Raw genomic sequence first — 16,979 nt, forward strand, 5'->3', positions numbered from 1 at the left:
CTCATTAAGACAATCATCCTACTTTATTTACAGTACATACCCCTTCCACAAGACATACCTCACAAGGGCCACCTTGCGCAACGACATACCACGTAAGTTGTCATATTTTCTCTTCAAGCAAGTCAATCTAACTCGTAGAGATCGTGCTCTTGTCGCTCTACGAGTTGCGCCATACTACGACCATACCTCTCAACGGTAACATTCTAGGGATATCATTCACATGTTTATCAATTTTTTTACAAATTTACTGACTTCACTGTCGAAGTCCCTGTGCCCGACACCATCCCGGATTCCCGGTGTCTCATAGATCTTACGACCACGTGTACCCCATCTCTTGTCAGACATGTTAAAACCCAAGAACGTCGTCGGTGCCCATAAAGATATTAAAGAGTGAAGGTCTGACTTCCAGTCAACGATACGGTCCCGCTGACTTATTGACCATCGATTTCAGTCCCCAACAGTGCACATTTGGGTATATGTCGATATTGGTATACAATTGGTGGGTATTTCTTTTTTTATTATAGTATCATATGAAATAAAATGTTCTTACTGAAATTTCAAAAATATATTTTTGGACATTGATAGACAATTATTATTATTATTATTATTATTATTATTACTATCTTTTTTATTTGAAATTGTCAACGAATTAATGGCCCTACCTACCTTACAATGGAAAAAAACTTATTGAGTCAACACGACATAATGAAATGAAACAATAAAAGAATAAAATCCCACTGGCCAAATATATAAACAAGTTGTGGAAGGGTTAAGAATGTCGAATTCTTCCTCTTTTATCTTAAGTTAGTATCTTCACCAACTCTCTCGGTAGATCTGGTGGTTGCATCTCAATTGTTCCCATCTTCAAAGATATATTTTGGACTTTTTGTGGACATTTAGATATCTTTGAACAATGATGGACAATTGGTAAATATTTATTATTGTTATTATTATTATTATTATTATTATTATTATTATTATTGTTATTATATCATCGTATAAAATAACACATTTTTTACTTATACTTCAATTATGCTTTTTTTTGAAAACTCGTGGACTTTTAGATATAGAATATTCATGATCAAGTGGTGCATTATCTGTAGATATTTCGAAGACAAGTGAATCCATATCATTGCTTCACGTTTTAAATAGGCTTGCTATTTAGATTGAGTCGATGTTTTACGAAAAGATTCTAAGGTTCATGATGGAAAATACATAAAAATTGAGCCAAAAACACCTTTTCTCACAACTGTTACTCGACCGACAACGACAACCATATCTTTCGCTCTCTTCTCCCTCCCATCTCACTCTCACACTCTCTTTCTCCATCTCTCACTATCTTTCCTCCCTTATCTCGATTAATCTCACTGTTTTCTTCTCTATCTCTCTAAGTTTCGGCGAAAGGGAGAATCCTTCTCTGGAATCCTTTGTCTGAAAATCAGATGAAGGTCGTCTAGATCTGGAAACGTCAAATTTGGACGAAGCAACTTCGCCTGGTTCGCCAAATGACTCTTCATTTGGAAAACAAGACAAGGTCCTTGCGAAGGGACTTTCCCCTTCGCCGAGACTTAAAAAGCGAGAAGAGAGAGGGAGAGCAAATGGGAAGAAGAAAGAGAGGAAGATGAGTTCGCCGGAGTTGTGGTGGAATTTGCTGGAGTTGATGGTGGAAGTAGCTGGAGTTGATGGTGGAAGTAGCTGGAGTTGATGGGGTGGAAGTAGGAGAGGGGAAGATGAAAAAAACCCTGGAAAGACAAATACTGGGTAAGTGATGTTTGGAAGGTTTGCAAATGGATTAGACCCCCAGCTGGTATCATTATGATTAACACAGATGGTTCTTATAACCTTGACAGAGCTGGCTTTGGGAGTATCTTAAGGGACTCCAATGGTGATGTTCTTGTTGCTGTGTGTGGGGGCTCCAAGCCAGTGAGTGTGATCCACCATGAGCTTGAGGGAGTGAAGGCAGGTATTGAGCTAGCTGTTCAGTATGGTTTCAGGAAGGCTATTGTAGCTACTGATTCTCTAACAGTGCATGGGCTTCTCACAAAATTGGGAGTGAAACCTCCTTGGAAATCTTTTTTCCTTTGGCAGCAAATCAAGAGTCTTATGGGGGTGCTTGAGCAGTGCATAGTCAAGCATGTTTTTAGAGAAACTAATAGTGTGGCAGACCTGCTTTCTAGAGCTCACCTTGGCCAGGGTACTACTCTCTTAAGTGTGGCAGCACTTGGGGAGGACATCAATCGGTTAATTCTTGAAGATAAAAATGGTTTTGTGAGGAGAAGAATGAAGTAGCATTAGTTACTAGCTCCTGTTTTTGTTTGCTAGATGTTCTAGCTTGTAAAGACCTTGGGTCTCTTTATTTTCTTCTTGGTTTCTTGTTTGGGTTTCTGGTTTTCCTTTAAAACCTGCTGACTTATGCAAAACAAAAAAAAATGTTTGGAAGGTTGTTTCCACCCAAAAATGTGTACCTTAGAAAATTTCAAATATTTTCCCCCCGGAAACAGCCGCCTTATATTAATGGGTGCCAATTGTTGTTCCTCATCACTGTTTCATTCTCCTAACCTTAACGATCTCGTCTTATAGATTTTCGTGTTTCAGCCTTCCGGGTTTTAATAGGGTTTTTGTCCCGTCTTTCTCCAAATCATCCCGTCTTTCTCCAAATCATCTCTTCAAACCGAGGATTCAAGATTTTTGGGATTCTTGTAGGGATCATCTCAGTTTTGTTTACAGTAATCTAAATTCCTAAAAATATCAAAGCGTTAGTTTGATTACCGTAAACTCTAGGGTTTATCTGGATTAAAGATCGGATTAAGCGTAATCTGTTAATGGAAGCCCATGATTGGAAACAAAAACTTCCTCCCGGCTCAAGGCAAAAAGTGGTCGCTCATATGTAAGATCATTCTTTTATCTTTTTAAAATTGAGTATGAGTTAGGGTTTCTTTAAGGGTTTGTGACAATTTCATGGAAGAATTTAGTCTGGGTGGGAAAAGATCATTCGTTTGAGTTTAAGCCTTTAAGGAATGAAGAAGAAATAAGTAACTTTGTTAAGGGTATATGCATGTTATTGCTGAATATTGAATTTTACCTACTTTTAATCCTACTAACATGGGCTATTTTTGATGTTATGTTTGACAATTGTAGAATTGAGAAGACAGGGAGCGTCCTTCAACTCCCAGAAGATGGATTGAATAAACTTAATCTAATTGCTTCAAAACTTGAAGAGCAAATCTTCGCCAATGCTACATCTATTGTATGTAATATATAATCCATTATCAAGAAGCTTTGCTTTCATCTTGCAATACTTGTTTTGATGTTTTACGATAGCTTGCACCGTTCTGGTCACCTTGATAGATTGTTGTCATAGTTTCTTTTCTCTATTTAGTTGTCGGGTCTTGCTTGCTTTTTTACGTTTTCATTGTGATTTAGCACCAGAAATGCTATTGAAAGCAGTAAGCTATTGATTAGGTTTTGAGCCTTAATGAGGGTTTTGAGCCTTAATGAGGGTTTTCTCCTTTAAAATATACTCTTTTACTTTGAATTTCGGAATAAGTCTTGGCACTAATGCTCTGTGATTCCATTATTTTGTTAAATAGTTTACATTCTCCTTACATGTCTTATTATGCTTCCTTGAATAGCAAAGATATTTCATCATTTAATATTTTCATACATCTTGTGAGAGTTGTATTTTCTTCTTGAGTTGATTGTATATTTGATTATCAATTACTTTCATTCTCTAGAAGGATTATCAAAGTAAACTATACATGAAATTGCGGTCGATGGAGAAAAATTTTCGGAGAACTGGTGGTCCTAACTCTTCATCGCCAAATTCTGCTGGTAGTAGCCAAAATCAACAACTTCCAGGTGACATGGATTTTATTCTATCTCTGTTTGGAAATGATTGATTTAATCATATTATATGATTTATATATTTAGCAAATCATTTCATATCAAATGGAATTTGTTTTCTTCAATGTTACTGCATACTTCATTATTTGTTTCATTTATGTTTACTAAATAGCTTTGCCGCTGATATATATTTACTTGAACAGCATCCCAGACAATGCAATCTCAAGTTCGCAGCCCGTCACAAATTCCTTCACCTCTGCCTCGAGAATCTTCGCTTGTATCTCAAAATAACATAATTGTAAATCCTCCAGTTCAATGTTCCGGCAGTTTGTCATCCATGATTTGTAGTACTCAGCCTTCGATGCAAAATGCTATTAGCCAGAATTGCAACTCGTTTTCTGGAATATCACCAGATTCTGCTGTTAATAGAGCGGGGAAAGTTCCACAACGGAATATTCTTCCCAATTCAAAGCAGAGTCAGAACTCGCAGCAGTTTATTCCTCAGAGGCAACCACAACACTTCCACCCTCAACCTACTCAGCGGGCTCATCCTTCCTCAATGCAATCAATTCCACCGTCCGATCAAAAGAACCAGCAGTCAGCAGCTGCAAAGTCAACATCGTCCCTTCAAAAAATTCCACAGCTGGTATCGAGGCAGCTACAACACCAACCCACTCGACAAACTCCTATAATGCACCAAAAGCAGAGAATGGTTCATCAGCAGGCAATATTTCCATCAGAGCAGGGGCAACCACGAACAGCGCAGCAACCAAATGCAAGAAACTTGCAGAATCAACGACTTGGGCAGCAGAATGGTTTCTCTGAGGTGCAGAGGCTTCAACAACAACAGGGGATTCAGCGATTTGGTAATTAGATTCTTAACCCTTGTTACTTCATATTATTAGACCTTCAAGGAACTCTTTTCCCTTCTGGTCGTTTCCAAGAACCAGCAAATAAGCTGTTTGTTTCTATTGTAAGATACATATCCATGCTTGGAAATGTACATTCTCCACAAAACAAGCACAGAAAAAGGTCAAGATACAGATTTTGTATTAACTGTATTTAGTCCAGTGAAGTGATGACTGAGAGACGAAAGTAGCACTGCAACTTAGAACCATGTGACTAAGATTCACCATAAAACCCCTGGATAATACTTAAGTTCATAGTAATCATAAGGCAAGTTATGGCTGTCGGAGTGGATAAACCTTCTCCAGTACAAGCTTCTGTGGTAACAACAGAGTACATGCAGCTGTCTTAAGGAAATAGGTTAGATATGTAGTTGTGTTGCTTCCCTCAGCATTCGTGTGACTCGTACCCCTATTTTATAAGTAGATACTCTTATTTAACCTTTGTTCTGGGATAAGAATTTGTTTTCTATTACGTAATCTAGAGTTGTACTAGTTCTTCCTTTTATTATTCCTTTTTTATTTTCGTATATTTCTGTGTTCAAATTATTGACTTAAGCCGTCGTAAGAGTTGTTGAACTACCTACTGAGTTGCTTAAATGTTTTCTGTGTCTAGAGTCAACAAATTCTACTGCTCCGATTGCAAATGAGGTAGTTGATTGGCAAGAGGAAACTTACCAAAAGGTGTTGCTCTTATCACTTTATTCTTTTATGGATTTTAGCTTAATATTTTGGAGCTAGACCTCTCTTAGTACTTGTAGGGATTTACCAAAAGGTGTTTGCTCTTATCACTTTATTTCTTTATGGATTTGAACTTCATATTTTGGAGCTAGGCCTCTCTTAGTACTTGTAGGGATTTTTCATTTGTATGTTGTCTTTTATATGGAATCATTAGTATGTATTAAGGATATAATGATTAATCAAACTTTTGCTTTTCTCATTGCTGCTCTATTTTTGTAGATCAAGTCCTTGAAAGAAATGTACTTGCCAGATCTCAGTGCCTTGAACCAGAAAGTCTCACTCAAATGCCAGCAGGTATCTGGTAACTTCGTTTCGAAATTTTATCCTTTCTCAATATTCATCCAGATGTATAGACTGATGACTTATCTACTGGGTAATGTATGCTTTCCTTTTGTTATTTGGCAGATTTACTCGCAGGCACAGCTGGCAAATACGGAAAAGGAAAAGATTGACAGGGTTAGACTTTATAAGCATCTATTGGGTTCGCTGATAACATTCTTAAATTTGTCAAAATGTGAGATAACCCGTATTCATAAGGATAAGCTCGATGCATGTGAGAAGCGCATCATACATGTGCTTAATAATAGGCCAGGGAGTTCCGTTACCCCACTGCCGCAAATTCAGAGATCTGGCCGCGAATTGCTTTTAAAACAGCAACTGGAAGAACCTGAAATTCCTCAGTTGAAGCAGCATGAAAACCAGATGAACTCTCAGATGCATCCTACTGTTGTGCCACAAAAAAGTTCTACAGCTGCAGTCAAAGAGGAAAATGTTGACACAATGTCACAAAGTAGGGAGAATGGAACAAAACCTTATGGTAATTCTGAGCAGATAAATCCTAATATGCATCAACAAATATCTAAGCATCAACATCCACAGTTGCAGCACCAATTCCTAGCTAACCGACCTCTGAAGCGGCAGCAATCTGCGGTTGCACCATTAGAGGTGCACCAAATGGTACATATTCATCAGAGAAGGGAGGCTAGACAGGCCATGAGTTTGAAACCAGGATCGACTCAGCAGCATCTTTCTTCTCCCCAATTCCTTCAAGTTACACATCCTCACATTTCTCAGGGTTCTTCCCCACATATTGAGCAGCGGAGTCTTTTATCTTCCCATAGTAAAACTGAAATACCTATGAGTTCTGCAAACTCATCTTTCGTTGTTCTTTCTTCCACTCCTACGGCTCCTTTTCCTTTGCCAGGTGATCATGAGAGACGGGCTTCGGGTGTTTCCCCGCTTTCAAATGCAGGAAATATTGGTCAACAACAGAATATCACAGGGATATCTTCTTCCCCCTTGCTCCCCGAGTCCAGTTGTCCGGATGGGCATCTGGCCAATGCCACCCCACCCATTAAGCTAAGTGGCATAGAGCAGCCTTTAGAGCGGTTAATGAAAGTGGTTAGTTGTTTTTCTCCCTCATTGCTTACTTGTTAAGGATGTCAGGGTCCTTCGTGGCAACTACACTTAATGCAAAAGCATGCAATATTAAAACTTTCGAAATAGTATCTTATTTACATTTAAACAAATCTCTAATCTGAACGAGAACACTTAAAATCAAATTCAGTAAATATATTTACCAACATTAAAAAATTTCAAATAATGCATTATGAGCGAATGATATTATGTATACTTGCCTTTTCGAAAAAGAGAAAAATATTATGCACCACATACGTTCTACTGCAGCTTGGGAAATATGAACCCTGCTATTAGTTGAAATCAAAAAAGAAAATAGCTTTCACTTTTTAATTTTTCTAGTATTAAAGCAAATTTATGATTGTGGTAACCAGGGTATAACAATGTTATAATGTTTCACACGCTTTTGGATCTTTCTGCATTAACTTGCTTACAGTAGGTGTTATATTTGGTGCAGGTAAAGTCTGTGTCATCGAAAGCACTTACTGTTTCTCTCAGTGATATGGAGTCAGTCGTCACTACGACTGATTGGATTGCAGAATTTCCACCTGTTACTGGATCTGTAGCTTCAGTTGGTGAGGATTCGATGGCCTTCGCCACATGTAGTAGTACACAAGACAGTAGCTTTATCACATGTAATGGAAGTTCAGGAAGAAAGAAGATGAAGCGCAAAACAAGTGCAACACCCGTAAAAATTGGCTTTGAAACATCTGACTTGGAGTCAACTGCAACATCTAGGATGAGCACACCCTGGATTGAGGTATGACGTTTGCTTTATGTTTAAAAATTGTTATCTACCTACAATTGCTGGAAACCAGTGTGTGAATTTAAAATTTTGCTTAATGGGATTACCAATCTATGGTTTTATTTTGCATATTAGCAACATGGTAGTTACATTATCAATTAAATTAGGGGAATTACTTCCTCATCAGTTAGCAATAATGTAAAAAGCTAATTTAGCAATAATGTATAGGTCGTATGCTCTTATGCCAAGTTAGCAATAATGTAAAAAGCTATTAAGAAAGCTAACTGATGACTAAAATTCCCTAATTATTGCCCATATATCGGTTCACTCAACCTATGGACTGTCTTGCTAAAGGGAACCAACCTATGACACACTTGATGTTCTCCATAGAAGATAGTATCCACCAGATCAGCACCCCCAGAGTTTTCACAGAGAAGTGGTGTATGTTACAAGGTTGTGTAAAAGCTCTATAGACTTTTCGCAATCACAGCCTGAACATAAGTATATTTGGTTTTGGAGGTTTAGGTGGAAAATAAGGAACCATTTGGTCATGACTTTTAGCATTATAAACAATAGGACAAATGAATCTCTCGTTTGCAGGCAAACCATGTGTTGTTGGAAGAAATCAGAAAGATAAACCACCATCTGATAGAAACTGTCGTGGATATCGTTGGTAAAAATGATGATCTTGCTGCCACCATGGATGGCGAAGGAACTGTTATCAGGTGCTCTTATACTGCTGCAGCGCTCAGTCCAGAGTTGAAGTCACTTTATACTTCCGGAATAATGGTGCGATTTCTGAATCCTGTAACTGTATTTTGTTATTTGGTCGAATTGATTATTTGTTTCCAACATGTCACTTCTTTATGTCTGTTATTTCATGTTTATGCAGTCACAAATTCTGCCCTTGCGGATGCTAGTTCCAACAAACTATCCCAATAGTTCGCCCGTACTCCTAGACAAGATTCCTGCTGAATTGAGGTAAGAAAGTGAACCATTGTTATTTTTCCTTGTAAGAAATCTTAGGTGCATATCTGGACTCATCTTGCGTCGAGTGCCATTTAGGCATTTACTACTGAAATTACTTAGTTTCGCATGTAATATCTGCGTCCGTGCGATCTGTTTCGAGATCACGACTCTATATGGGTTGAAACCTGTGTATCTGGAGATAATTCACATGTTGAGTTCGTGGTGAGGATGGTCTAAAACTCCATTCATAATGAAGCATGATTTTATATTTCTTACCTATAAATCTCTGAAGGACTTCTAATGAATTGTGTGTTTTAGTCTTCTTATTTCATCACTTTTGGCTTTCTCTATTGCTGACAATTACACAACACAGTGAGGAGTGTGAAGATTTATCGGCAAAGGCAAGGTCCAGGTTCAGTTTATCTATGCGTTGTCTTTCGGAGCCTATGTCACTTGAGGATATCGTGAAAACTTGGGATATCTGTGTTCGAGCAGTGATATCTGATTTTGTCCAGAAAAGAGGAGGAGGTGGAAGCTTCAGCTCAAGATATTGTACTTGGGAGGAAGGCTTTTGCAAGTCTGTTCTTCCCCAAAAGAGGAAGAGGCATTCTAAATTACTTGGGCAGTTCCATGGCAGAAATGACACTCCCTGCCTTCATTAGGTCACAGTTCAGGTTTGTGATTACAAATTGGGGATACACAATTTTGTTATACAAAATTTGCTTTCTTGATTTTCTTCAATGGATTGAATACCTTTGTTTTAGTAAATGAACCGAATATCTAGTTTTAGTTTTTTAAATAATTACTTCTTGTATTGCAAAAACAAATAATTACTCAATAAAAAAGTTATGAAGTAAAAGTAACATAAACCAGAGTAGCTGAATACATGTACTTGGTAATCTCTGAGTAGTTTGGCGATTTCTCCCACAGATTTCTGGGAGACTTTCATCGAATGCATGGAATGAGCGACCGACGAGACTGTTTTGGTGAAGGAGAAAATGAAAAACTTTTGAAAAATGTGTTAACATTGTTCAAACTTGAAAGAATACCTTTGCTCTACTAAATGTATAAAAAAAAATGTAAAAATAATATTAATGTTGCATGGTAAAGAACTAGTAAATATTAGAGTTGACTGTCAGAAAATAAAAAATGAGACTATAGGGAAGTTGGTCGTTTTAAAGGATTATTTTGGTGAGTTGCTCATCTTCAGGGGTACAAAGTAGAACTAACCCTAAAAACAACCACAAACACTTCCACCTCTTTTAGAGTTTTGCATTGGAGAAAGACTTTTAATTAGAGACACTCAAATAAGCCAATAAGAGAGAGAATCTCAATTGGGACTTGACACATCAACCAAATGAAGTTTTTGTTAGTTTTGCATTGGAGATGCTCTAAGCACGAGAAATAGAGACCTTGGTTCTTATGTAGCACTCAAAATTTCTAGGACAAAGCGTTACGTTGAGATGCTCTGAAAAGCTGGGGAAATAGAGATTCACATAAGAGAGAGAATCTCAATTGGGGCTTGATACATAAATCAAATAGAGTTTTTTTTTTTTAGTTTTGCATTGGAGATGCTCTAAGCAGGAGAAATAAAGATCCTTGGTTCTTATGTGGCACTCAAAATTTCTAGGACTAAGCGTTACGTTGAGATGCTCTAAAAGTAGGGGAAATAGAGATCCTTGGTTCTTACATGACACTCAAAATTTCTAGGACTAAGCATTACATTGAGATGCTCTTAGAGCATCTCTAATGGAACACTCAAACTTTAATAGGTAGAGTGCCACTTAAGATTTGTAGAGATTTTTGTTAAAAGATCATCTCAAATGGGGCATTCTATTTGAAACTGCATTCTGATGTGGAGGTAGTGTAACTCAACAATTTTAACCAAAAGAAATCTGTGTTTTTAACTATTTTTTGCCTATTGAGTTCAAGAGTAGGTAGAACTATTTTAGAAATTTCCATTGGAGAAAAAAAGTTTAGAGTGTCTATATTTTGACATTTATTAGAAAAGAAAATCTTAATTCGCCTTATTGGACAATTAGGATTTTTAGAATTTTTCTTAGAGTGTCCCATTGTAGATTTTCTTAGGTTTTGATTTAATTATTATTTTTTGTTTGAAAGATGGATTTAATTAGTTGGATTGCAACTTTCCACTCTTAGGTTTTGATTTAATTATTATTACTTTTGTTTGAAAGATGGATTCAATCAGTTGGATTGCAACCTGTCAGTGAAAAATGGAGGTTACAAAACTGGATGTACTATACACGATATTTGCAGATTTGTCATGAAAGAAAATTCCGTGTCTTTCTTACTTTTCGGTAAAATTACAAATATGTCATCCACTAAAATATTGACACGTCATTTTTTTCTTCCTTTCCTTTTTTTCTTTCTTTCTCCAAACTGAAATATTTTCTATCTAATATTATTTTAATGAAAAATAATAGGACATTTTGTTATGTACGGTACATAATTTTTTTTCCTGTACATTCCTTCCAAAAGTTAAACTATAATATAGGAAATTTTGTTATGTATAATACATAATAAAATTTCCTATACATTCCTTCCAAAAAGTACACTATTTCGCTGAAAAATTATAAGATATTTTGTTATGTACTGGACATTTTTATATGTACTTCGATCTAGTTTACAGATACCAAATTGGTTATTATTCGATTTAATTTTAAGAAACCTTACATCTTGATTTAGGATTTCAAGATCCATGAATCCAAAAAAAAAAAATCAAACATTTCCTTCAGAAATCTTTGATTTTGATGGTGAATCCTTCAAATTCTTCTTAAAACCCTATTAATATTTGTTTAATTGATTTGTAAATAAAATTTTAGAGAGAGAGAAATGATGAAGAAACTATAGAGATAAATAAGAAAAAAAAGGTTTGGTTTTCAATGTACAGTGCAAGGGTAAAGGAGGACGGGAAAAAAACCAGTAAACGTACAGTTGGAAGGAAATGTCAGAAAACAGTGAACAAACTGACGCTTTGAACCTGCACCTAATTTCTTGTACACGCTGGGACGGATTCTCATTAACCCCTCAACTTTTGTGTCTCCAACCCATTTTTCGTTCAGGTTTATGTTATTATTTTGTTTAGTTGAGAATTCAAACTAGAACTACAACGATTGTTTCCTCTCTATCTCTACTTTTAACTACAATACTATCGCAATCATTAAAATTCGTTTTACCCCCCAATTTGGGGAAGGCAACGTCTTTGAATTTAAATCCTATTTGTCGTTAATAAGATCGAGTATAGCTTCATGGTAGTAATCACAAAGACTCCATGGAGTAGGTTTATGCTCAACTTGTGTAAAAAAGAGTGTATTTTTTTTAAATTGATTGCATCATTAAGATGAGATAAACACGATGAACGCCTAAGTTAAACCATTAATGAAAGAAGTGTAAAGCCCAATAATATACTAGATCTTAAAGTCCGATAAATTTATTATTTTGTATCTTTAATAATCCAAAATCAATAACTATAACCTTTGTGGAAATGGAACCTTAGACTTTCAGAGTTTTGGAGCTTATATCAACACTCCCAACCACTTGAAACAACCATAGTTGAGTAAACTCGGGGTAATTACCTTTGTAATTTCTTAAAAGAAGAATAGGGGCAACACGGGTACTTTACCCACTGTAATTTTACTTTTCAATTTTAAGTGGTGACGGGAGAGAAATGAAGAGTTTTTAACATCTCAGTAAACACCAGCAAGGATGAGATGAGCCGTGAGTAACTAGTCTGGGGTTTATCTTAAATCTCCTCTTTCTCTCCCTCTCTCAAGGGTCATTTCTTGTGAGGGTTTCACTTCAAACTCTCTCTCTCTCTCGAGGATTCGGTTGGTTTGATTCTAACAACAGCAAGGACCCTAGTAACTAGGGTTTTATCCTAAATCTTCACTTTCTCTCTCAAGTATTCGGTTGGTTGAATTTTCAGTTTTCGAATACTCTAACATTGGAAATACTCAGATTACTGGTGAGTACTTGATACTTGATTTGATTCTAACTACTTCGATGTGTAATCTGTAAAAGATTCTAAATTTTGAATGTTCTGATTCATAGAGATTATTGATCCTTGTTGCTCAGGTTTTAGGTGTAATTTTGCTTTCCCTTTTAAGAAATTCATAAAGAAATTGATGAGTCTCTTTGATTATTGTAGAGATCGTTTAGGTTTTAGGCTTGTAGCCCAACTGTTTGATGAAATTCCTCCTTTTAAGTGTTTGTTTTCATACCACTTGAAGGTTATAAATTGTTAATTAAAGACTTCAACCGATTGATGATTGTGAATTTTGAACTATGATTCCTACTCTCTTATAAGTTATAAAACTTAGATAAGTTCAAGTATTGTTAATTAGTCGAATGTTTTGTTTGTCGATTGATGGTTGTGATTTATGCCTTCTCCGTTATTTTCCTAGTTGCCCCATTCATTGGTTTAAGGGCTTAAGCTTTATCTCCGGACCAACACTACCACATCTTTTCACATTTCCCTTTTTGTGAGCAAGATGTTCCTTCGATCTATAACATCCTCCTGACATTTTTCTCACAACTTACACCACACTGAATTCAAATCATTGGCAATCCTACATTCTCCCCATTCCCGTGCTATATCCCGAAAATTTCTTTTCAAAATAGCACCAGTTGAAGTAACGCCATGACAAACAAACTAAACAATGAACATTAGTGACAAACAATCATATAATTTCCGTACATGAATTCTATCGCAAAGCATTGTTGAACTTAAAATTTCCATTTATAAAACTATATTAGATTAGATACGTAGACATTACTGAGCAATCTAATTTTTGAAACTTGATTCATAACCTCATATAGAATAGTAAAGCCATGACAAAAATCAAATATTTTCCATACGTAGATTCAATCACAAAATTGATAAACATAGACATTAACAATAACATTCTAACTATTGAGTCTTGATTCGTAATTTCATATAGAAAAGTAAAGCCATGGCAAACATTCAAAGATTTTTCAACTCATTGATTTTTGAGTCTCCATAACTTGTCTCGCCATCTTCTTTTTAGTAAAATTTGTTTATATGTACTAACTACCATCTTTTTGTTGCTTTTGTCATTAGTGGGAACGGCTGTAGCGAGGTTATTAAGAGTGGAGAAGTAACTTAATGGATGTTTGTTTGATTACAAGACTTACTTTTTGACTTCATCAAGAAAGTTTTCTCCTATTGCTTAATGGAAGGAGATGAGGTCCAAGGTTAACACTTTTAGTAAACTCTGTTCCTCGTATCTGCATTTTCCTCTCCTTTTGTCCTCTATCTCTCCCCTCCGGAATACCCTTACCACAAATGACTGTCTCTTCTCATTCTCTACAACCTCTATTTCAAAATCAGATGAAACTCTAGAACAAGTAGTCGAAGAAGGTAAGGGCTCTGCTGAACTGTTCCGTAGATGTGGTTGTAGTGATGTGGAAATATCAAAAATCTTCTCTCGCCAGCCTTCCTTGGTCAATTCCGATCTTACCATCCTCGAGTCCAAACTTAGCTTACTACGTGGGCTGGGACTTACTGGTTCTGACCTTACCAAGATCATACATTGTCGTCCTCGTTTCCTTGCATCTCGTATAGGGCGGGGTCTTGATGAGCGTATCGAATTCCTCCAAACCATTTTCAGTTCCAAGGAGATGCTTTTAAAAGGCATCATCCGTAACCCTTCCCTACTTACATATGACCTACATAGCCATATAATACGTTGTGTTTCCATATACGAAGGAATGGGAATTACTAGAGAGGAGTTAGTTCCTATGCTTATTTCTCGCCCAACCTTAATTCCTAGAACCTCACTGGATGATGATAAGATTGATTACATCCGCAGGACTGGCCTCTCAAAAGACTCCAAGATGTACAAATATATTGTCACCATTATCGCCATCTCCCGCATCCAGACTATTCGTGAGAAGGTAGCAAATTTAGAGAAATTTGGGTTCTTAGTTGATGAGGTGATGGGTCTTTTTGGTCGATCTCCACTATTGCTAACTCTCTCTGTCGATAAGGTCCAGAGGAACATGACTTTCATCATAGGAACCATGAAACTCCCTCCATCTACCATCCTTCAATACCCATTTCTATTATATTTCAACCTAGAGAGTGTGTTGAGACCACGCTTTTTCCTCGCGGAAAAGATTCGAGCAATGGGTTTGGATCCACAAATCAAAGGAGATGCCATGTTAAGGGCATTGAGGATGGCAGAGCCTCGTTTCATCAAGGCTTTCATAAAATGTCATCCTGAAGATATTGAAAGTGAATTATTGGAGTTCTATTCAAAGGCTAAGGGGATCAAAAGATTGGCAGAGACGTCAAAGCGAACAGTGAATAAAGGATTCCCTTTTTGATGTTTGTTTATCGAGCACAAGTAACTTTATTCTTTCACTAATTCAATTCAATAATATATATATATCGGTTTTTCGTTAAAATCCCTTGATGTTTGTACCAAGTTGTGACAGTCATTTAGATTCTTACAAGAGAGGGAAACATAATCCCCTGATGAAAAGTTGCAAGGTGAGGCAAGGTTCCTACTTATTTGCTTTCTGTCGCCTTGCTTTTTTGACTTCTTTTTAGATTCTGACTATACATTTTGGTCCTTTTCTGCAAAATATCATTTTGCCTAGTATAAAATATTTCGGCTTATCATATGCAATATTTTAATTTTTGGGATTTTGCTTGTTAGGGGTTGTGATTTCGTCCTTGTATATACGTATGATAAATAGCCTTCTGATCAAGTTCGAATTTTGTTCGTGTTGAAATGGTATCTTCTATCTTGGCCTGGAATGGTGGTATAGCCTTAAGAGGGGTTGGAATGGGTTTGCCACAAGTTCGTCTGTAGGAACCATTAGGTCAAGTAAGTAAAATTGGTTGTTTAATTTTCTTTTGTACAAGAAAACTTGCACTGACCTAAAAATAAACTGATGTTGTTACATATGACTCTCCTTAACGTGATTTTTGGTCCTAACTAATTTTCTTTTATCTCGGACTCACTCAATGGAGTAGACCAGTCGCATGAAGTAAAGGAGTGATTGCATTATCTTGTGCTTGAAGAGAGATTTAATTCGGACCACTGATAAGAAGAATGCCCGAGAGGAGAAGAAGACCAAGGCCAACCGTCCAATAGTTTTGATCCCACAAGCCATAACAGTGGAAATGAGACCCTGGACTGATCCCACAAGCCATAACAGTGCCCTGGTCTGATCTAAGTTAGAAACTGAACATGTAACCTTATGATGAACGGCTAAATGAAGCAAAATCCAACTTTTCTTGAAACAACAATAACCGACTAAATACAGTCATAGGTAAACTTTCGGCGAAATCATTCTATATCACAATCAAGACCGGACCCATTCCAGAGAACAATTTCAAAGAGTGACCTTAGTCCAAATTATGGAATAAGAAAAACATGGACCCAAAGGGTCAACTATTTATATGGTGACTGATACATGATGGCCTGGCAGTACTACACACAGTTAATCAAACATGTTTGATATGCAACTTGGTAGAGGAAACGGTAACTCATCTATTCAGTGAATGTACCGTATTAAAAAATCTCTTGGGTTTACAACATGCAAATTTTAGAAATATCATAGAAGGAGATCCTATTAATAATTTGAAGTTCCTACTCACTCGGGGAGAACAACTAGATAACAGTCGGGAAAGATATACTTGTCTGCTTTGGATATGGTGGAAGGCGAGAAACGATCTCATATTCGACAATGTTCCCGTCAACATACATCAAGTCCATCGCAAAATTTAGCAACATCTCAGGTACAACTTTAACCATTTAGATATTTCTTCTCACCCAACTTCTGTGCAGATCGACGAGTGGCTCCCTCCCTTGGCCTTCAGGGAAACTGAAGATAAATATAGATGGCGCATACACTCCGATGAGAGGATCCGCCGCAGCTGTAGCACGAAACTCCGATGGACAGATCATATTCACCTTGAAGCAAGATTTTCAACTACAAGGGTTTTTTCCAGGGTTCCAAGTGGGCTCATCTTCGGGGTTAAGTGAATTTATAATGGAGGGTATATCTCTCACTCTCGTCGGATTGATATCGTATGGCCAGCAGGACGCTCCGTGGAGATTGCAAGATGAAATAAATGAAATACCTGGACTGTTCCAAGCGACCGATGTCGAGCTACAGTTTTGCCCAGGAGCTGCAATGAGGTGGCCCACAGGATCGCGACAGCTACATCAGCTCTTCCAATTTGAATCTCAAGTCGGCAAACACCTTCTAGTTAGCTTTTATGTACTTTTAGTCCCTGTTATATTTTCTTGTTTGTATTGGACAAAAGTTTATCTTATATGAAAGGTTAATTTTAAAAAAAAGTT

The 16,979-nt window shown here is 36.8% G+C and overlaps 2 protein-coding genes across 3 annotated transcripts; both read left to right on the plus strand.

The window, feature by feature from the left end:
• Positions 1–1,247: 1,247 nt before the first annotated feature.
• On the plus strand, positions 1,248–9,488 carry LOC147541533 (mediator of RNA polymerase II transcription subunit 15a-like). The gene is made up of 12 exons (XM_086633673.1): positions 1,248–1,779; positions 2,441–2,887; positions 3,139–3,247; positions 3,735–3,858; positions 4,047–4,709; positions 5,365–5,432; positions 5,709–5,783; positions 5,895–6,890; positions 7,363–7,665; positions 8,251–8,439; positions 8,543–8,631; positions 8,993–9,488. Exons 2-12 carry the CDS (start codon positions 2,823–2,825, stop codon positions 9,279–9,281), a joined length of 2,970 nt encoding a protein of 989 aa, XP_086489799.1. The 5' UTR covers positions 1,248–1,779; positions 2,441–2,822; the 3' UTR covers positions 9,282–9,488.
• Positions 9,489–12,260: 2,772 nt separating this feature from the next.
• Positions 12,261–16,976, plus strand: LOC147541534 (uncharacterized). Of its 2 annotated transcripts, XR_015224238.1 has the most exons (4): positions 12,261–12,604; positions 13,721–15,278; positions 15,364–15,494; positions 15,644–16,976. XR_015224238.1 is itself a non-coding variant. In XM_086638202.1 (2 exons), exon 2 carries the CDS (start codon positions 13,843–13,845, stop codon positions 14,986–14,988), a length of 1,146 nt encoding a protein of 381 aa, XP_086494328.1. In that variant the 5' UTR covers positions 12,463–12,604; positions 13,721–13,842; the 3' UTR covers positions 14,989–15,286. The 2 variants fall into 2 exon arrangements, 1 of the variants encoding a protein (XP_086494328.1); XM_086638202.1 differs by lacking the exons at positions 15,364–15,494; positions 15,644–16,976 and having other exon boundaries at positions 12,463–12,604; positions 13,721–15,286.
• The last annotated feature ends 3 nt before the right edge of the window (positions 16,977–16,979 follow it).

This window comes from Eschscholzia californica, unplaced genomic scaffold (assembly GCF_041429995.1).
Source record: "Eschscholzia californica isolate CP2 unplaced genomic scaffold, dmEscCali1.0.p SCAF_4, whole genome shotgun sequence".
Lineage (NCBI taxonomy): Eukaryota > Viridiplantae > Streptophyta > Magnoliopsida > Ranunculales > Papaveraceae > Eschscholzia > Eschscholzia californica.